Below are 6,682 nucleotides of genomic sequence, written 5' to 3' on the forward strand. Positions count from 1 at the left end.
CATGAAATGAGTGATCAATTAATAGTAATTAACGAAATAAAAAGCGCACATTGTTTCTTCTACATAATACACCGATCGATTAACAAGCAGAACATCGAAATAAGCATAATTAAATACATAATAAGTATCAGATATCAAGTGATGAAATTACTATTACACGTAGCCCTTCCTTGAAGAATTCAACACTTCAAAAGGTGCTTTCTCACACCTGGGATATGAATTTTGGATATGTAATGCTCCCAATCTATGCTTTTCACATCAAATCCAAAGTCCTTCATCTCTTCAGCTGACATTTCTCCATATAGCCTCTGGGTATTTCCATTATCAACCTACGAAACCACAGTACTTCCGCCCTCAATTCTACAGACTATATACAATTATTCTCTACAAGCTGAATATTGTTTTGTAAACTGAGAATATAAGATGTTTAAAATCATGTTAATTAGAGTATTGGGAAATAGGAACCGAAAATGATCTGATGTGCTTTCAAAAGGACAGTGTGCTTCTTACTGATTCTTGTTAAAAAAAATTTGAACAACTAAATCTACGAAGGATGACAAAAGTCTAATTGGAAAGTTAACTTTAAATATCAGGACATTTCAGTTGTAAAAAAGTTATAAAAATTGGAAGCTTAAGAAGTGTCAAGGTTTTTCTTTGACATTAATATAGTATAATCTAATCAGGTCCAAAATTATATATCATTCTTCTTTATATAACTATATATCGATATAGAAGATGGACATATCTGAGAATTTTGCTTACCATGCTTTATAAAACGCGTATGGCTCGTAGAGCTTAGCCATGTGAATGAAAAGTTTTGCTTTCTTTGTGGACTTCTTTTGGAGGGTTTTATGGAGATCAGGTCCAAGCTTTGTTGCATGTAACAATCCAGTTTGCCTAGCAATCTCCATTGAAATGTAAGACGAAAAGTCATCCAAAGAGTCTAAAAAGTTCATCTTCTGAATGAGACTTTGCTTCCCATTTGAGGACTGTGCCAATGGAAAAGAGTTGAAATGGCTACGAGCATAATCAAACACAGCTCCAAATGAAATAGGGTTTGCTACGGAAGATCCAATGTGGTAGACACTTAAATCTGACGTTGCGGCAGTCCCATGCTTTGCAATTGCTGCCATTGTGGCATTCACAACCATATCTACTGGAATCTGCATTATGCGTTCGATTTAATCATTAATATTTTGGCTAAACATATATATATATATATATATATATAGTTTGATGGCATCATGCCACCCATTATTCAAAGTCATACATACTGATTTTAAAATGGGAAATTAACCTTTATTATTTGTGAATGAAAAATAATTGACCTAAACTTACCATGTCTACAACTGCATTGGGTTTTCCAAGAAATCCTGGGAGTTGACCCTTCCCATAATTAAATATAACGGGATCAACAACTCTGTCATGACGAAAAAAATAAATAATTATGGGATGAAAAATAGCACAGAAAAATCCAATGATATTAAGGAATAATTATGATGAGTTACAATTTATTATTGTGGTTTGACTAAAATCTTTAATTCAGCCGCCATATTGTTTGATCGATTTTTCATTGTCTGGTTGCGGTTGTTGTTGTTCCAAATTTTAGAACAAATATGATCACATACGTAAATTGTGAAAAGAAAAGCATTATTGTTGAAAGTTTTCTGAACTTAAAGTTGAAAGGACACTACATAAAGTTTCATTACATAGAACAAATACATTAAATTATCCAAAGTCTTTGAAAGAATACTGTAATTAGAGTTTGTTTGGGCAAGCATATATATATGAAGTTAATTCGAAAGGATTTTGTTGTGTACGTACGGATCCTCTCACGCGATGGCAAAAACATGGCCATTATTCAAAGTAAAATCTGACCATCTGGTTAATTATATATGGATTTTTAAAACTGATTGGAAGGTGATGATTAATTTAAAAATAAGAGAATCTGAATTCGATTATGCAACGAAAAATGAAAATGGGGGGATGATAGGATAGGATATATATATAGGACCTGTATCCTTGAATCCAACCAGGAAAAGGTTCAGAATAAGAGCTTTCAACCACAGTGGGACGAAGAATGACCATTGGTATGCCATCTCTGAAGCTGTTTATTAACATCTCTCCCATCGCCTTTGTGAATGAGTACGTGTTTGGCCATCCGTGCATATTCGCCCTGTTCATATATATATATTTCAATATATAATTTTAAGCAACAATTATGAGCCAAACAAATTGATCTCCAATTTTCAAGTAAACATATATAAAAACAATCCTACGTTGTATGTACCTCTTCATACCCAACTCTTTCATCTTCTGAGTTGCTTGATCCTGTTGGAATGAATCCAGCATTCCTGATGCCAACTTTAGTTCAAATTCTATATCCTGTTCTGTTATTGCCCTAACTCTTCTTTGTCCGATGTAAAGTGGCTTCTCCATTATTGTCCCTTGTCTTTTTCCATCACCAACATAAGCTGAATATCACATGCATATATTGGATTTAAGTTCACTTATTTATATATATAAAAAAATCAGTTATATATTACTGTACGTTCTAGTCTTATACCTGTTGATATGTGAAAGAAAAGACAAAGACTCTTGCATTTCTTGGCAAAGTTTAGGAGACGAAAAGGCCCTTTGGTATTTGTGTTTAGAGCCACATCGTACCTGAAAGTGAATTGATTCAGAACAGAAATTTGAGCGTTTCCAGCTCATATGTAAGTAGGGGCCGGTATGTTTTGCTATTTGCTTTTCTTCCAAATGTGATTAATGAACGAGTTTCTAATTGTTATTTTGAGATGTTGTACTTCCTCCCATTGTTATTATAAGTCACGTCCTATGATCCACAATATATAAATCATTTTTAGAACCATTTTGTGGGTTCATAATATATATTGGTCATCACTTACATAATAATTATTGCTTATTTGTCAATTTTACTCTTGCAATTCATGTTTAAATAACAGTACTCTCTATATTTTTCTCTCTCTTTCAAAACCTCATTTAATACGAATAAAATCAGGGAAAAAATTTCAATTTAAGACATATTTAATGGGTTAATTATTATTTTTGGGTTTTGATGAATTAGTTGATAGTGACTTATACTGGGGATCAAAGAAAGTACTTCTCACGACATCATCGAAAAGAGCAATTATTTATTAAATATATCTTTAAAATTTAAAATTTTCTAGCTTTACTCCTATCAAAGGAGAAAAAAAACACATGACATTCAAAGAGCCATAAAAAATATTAAATTATATTAAATTATAATTAAATTCTTATTTTAGTAATTTTTAATATGGATAAAAGTAGAAAATATTAATTAATATGGTCTATGTAACTTTCATGATTTTTTTTATTTTATACAACAAGCTGTTGGGGGAGTATATTATTTCCTTATTTGATGCAATGAGCTATTTTCCCTTGGAAAAAACTTAGATCAAATTTTTTATATTATGTTATGTTATCTGATCATATATACTTATGTGTCTTTTTTTTTTTTGGTTTCATGTGTTCTTATAATTAAATACTATTAAATGATAATATTTTATAAATAGAACATATGATCATATATGATTAAAAAACTTGATATATAATAGATATAGAGAACTTAATATAAGTATTCTACTTTTCCCGTTTTTCTTTTGGGAAGGATTAGTAGATACTACATCCATTCTTTAATATAAGAGCTAGTTTGATATTCAATTTGGTCTTAAATATAAGATCTTAGTTATAAATATAAAATCCTAACTCATTTTATCTCTCATATATCTATTTTTCCCAGAGCAGTCCTTATAGTAGTTGTACATGTTAAATGTTTTATCAGATAATAATTTAAACTAATATACATGATTAGTAAAGGTATTTTAGTGAAAACAATATATATTTACTACAAACAATTGACTTAACTAATTTTTTTAATCTACTTTAATTAATCAAATTAATTTTTATATTAAGAACATGAGGTTAGTATGTATATATTTCGCTAACCATATATACATGCGCGCACCCCCTTTTTTTTTTTTTTTTTTGCCGCCTACACGCACACACCTATCGTAATTAATGTTCAATCAATTGCTCATTTTGTTCGTAACGTGATATCGACATTGATCAGACCACATTCTGTTTAAATTAATTAAATTTAATTTGGGAAGATAATCAATATTAAAAGTTTTTATATAAAGTACATAAAAGATAAATTTATTTTTAATGGAAAATTATAAAATAATTTTTATTTTAGATTTTCAGCTGTAAAATTCAAGGGTTTTCTTGCTTTTTTCACTACGATCAAAATGAAAAATTATTTATAATATAAAAATAAAATTAACTATAAATATGAACTATCCAAAAGCAATAATTTTGTAAATTGATGATGATGTAAAATTCAATAATATTAAAATATATTATATATAAAAATCATAATAATATAAAAATTAAGTGTTTGGAGACTTATTAATTTAAAAATGAAGAAAGAAATAAAATTATATATACGCACATGCATATCAGTATGGGTATGTGTCAAACTTCACATGGACAGAAGCCACATCCATGAGAAGTTAATTACAACAACTTAAATAAGCTTATGACATTAAAAACGCCCCCAATATGGTCGTACTCATGTCATAAATTCACATGCGTGCATAACTAAAATACTTCTGTATTCTTATAGGTAAGTCACTTGTAGGGGGAAAAAAATCTAATTCTAAATGTAAGTCATTTATAGGATAATTAATGATCTTTTCCAATTTTTCTCATATAAATACAATAAATTAACGAAAATATGTGAGAGAAAATTCACAATATTTTTTTCAATACGCTTTCTTTAATAAGACAAACGTAAAAAAATTTATCAAGTTAACATATTTCCGTCTTAATAGACGAGACTGAGTTACAGGTGAGTAGCGTAGCGTACAAGGCCAGAGTGATATATGATGACTAACCTCTCATCGAAGGCGGTGGTGGCTGCAGAGTTGACGACCACATGAACTTGATTTGCAATTTCATTTACAGTGTGAGCATCCATCCCCAGATCAGCTTCACACACTGTCCCAACCACTGGGATCAGCTTCCTCATCATGAACTCCACGTACCTTTTTCCATGACCTTCTTTGATTTTCTTGAACACTTCACATTCTATGATCTGTATGTTCATCACAATATACATGTTAATTTAGTATCTCCAAGTGATTGTGCTATATAATAGGGGCAAAAAACTCACTTCAGCTTTGAGTCTTTCCATAGCTGCTTCCTTGTCTTTTGCCTTGATCAACACAAAAATCTTTCCAATTTCTGGAACCGTCCTTAATATCTTCTCTACAAGAACTGCAAATTTGGAATGCTTTTGTGTTAATTATTAGTCACTGTCGAAACTAATACAACACAAAACATGACGCCATCGGGCAAATGGCCTCATGATAAGTGGTGTTATACAACAGATAAGAAAGTAGGTGTGCGTGTGTGTGTGTGTGTGTGAGTAGTACTCACGCATCAGGCCTAAAAATAATTTCAAGGAAACGCACCCGACTTTTTCTGGGAAATTTCATGCAAGGAAAAGAAAGAGAAACACTATTACCTTTGGCCACAAACCCTGTTGCACCAGTGATGAGGAAGTTCTTGCCTTTAAAAAAGTTGACGATACCAATACCGCCTTCAAAGGTTTTGATTTCTGAAGGCATAATGAACGACGTCGTCGTCCTTGCTTCATCAAAAAGACTCTCTCTTGGCTTCTCAAGAACACCAGTGATAATACTGAGGTTTCTGCCATAGCTTTCACTGTTATTCTGGCTCCAGACAACCCCACGACTCTTCTGAATGTGCTTTTGACGATATTCGAAGTTAAGAATACTGTTGGCAGAAAAATAGTGATAGGGGAGTAAGGATTGAAGAATCACAGGGTGACTCTTGTAGGATGATGAAGAGTTTTGAGGTGCAGAAACTGAGAAGAGGGGCCTCATCAGGTAAGGATTCATTGTTTGGTAAGTGAATGTCGCAGGGATACCAACACTCTTTGGTCTCTCAGTAGGTTCAGTTCATGGCTCGTACTCGTGCATCTGTGAGCATGCGCCTATATATACACAAACAGTTTCGTTATTAATATTTTACAGGTGTAGCAAGAAAAATTAAAGGAAAATTACAATCAGATCCTAAGAAAGGAATTTAATTACCCTAAAGTCTATTGACAAGTGAAAAGCATGCAATGACAACGTCTAGGGTAGGAAATGACAACAAGTTCAGGCTAGTTACTTGTTATTAGAACTTTTTGATAATTAAATTGTTTTCTTGAGACCTCTTAATAATTCTCTCAAAAATTAAAGAAGCGAGGTTATACAATTTTGATAAAGAGAGCAGTAAAAGAAAAATTAATTAAAAGTTTTTAATAATTCTTCTTCGATTTTTAATGACTCTCCCACCCTCATCAATTAACGACTCCACTCCACCCATCTCTTTTTAATTCCCCCCATGCCACTCTCTCTTCTCCTTCCCCTTCCCCTGCCATATCTCTGTCTCTCATATTTGTATGTGTGCCATTACCAAAATAAATTTCAAGTTGACATTTTTTATTCATATTATTTTATTTACCTTTTCATTGAATTGTATAAAAATAGATTTTAAAGTAAATATCTTTAATTACTTTTTAATTTAATAAAAAGATAGAATTAAATATTTGTAGATATTATGAAAA

General features: G+C 31.4%; 1 protein-coding gene across 1 annotated transcript; it reads right to left on the reverse strand.

Moving 5' to 3' along the window:
• Positions 1-758: 758 nt before the first annotated feature.
• Positions 759-5,969, reverse strand: LOC114731353 (fatty acyl-CoA reductase 2). Its single transcript, XM_028918494.1, has 8 exons — positions 5,573-5,969; positions 5,219-5,322; positions 4,941-5,140; positions 2,567-2,667; positions 2,291-2,474; positions 2,015-2,176; positions 1,339-1,420; positions 759-1,163 (listed from the first exon to the last, which is right to left on the reverse strand). Exons 1-8 carry the CDS (start codon positions 5,967-5,969, stop codon positions 759-761), a joined length of 1,635 nt encoding a protein of 544 aa, XP_028774327.1.
• Positions 5,970-6,682: the final 713 nt, after the last annotated feature.

This window comes from Neltuma alba, unplaced genomic scaffold, assembly GCF_004799145.2.
Source record: "Neltuma alba isolate B1F8T4 unplaced genomic scaffold, ASM479914v2 tig00012824_pilon, whole genome shotgun sequence".
In the NCBI taxonomy this organism is placed as follows: Eukaryota; Viridiplantae; Streptophyta; class Magnoliopsida; order Fabales; family Fabaceae; genus Neltuma; species Neltuma alba.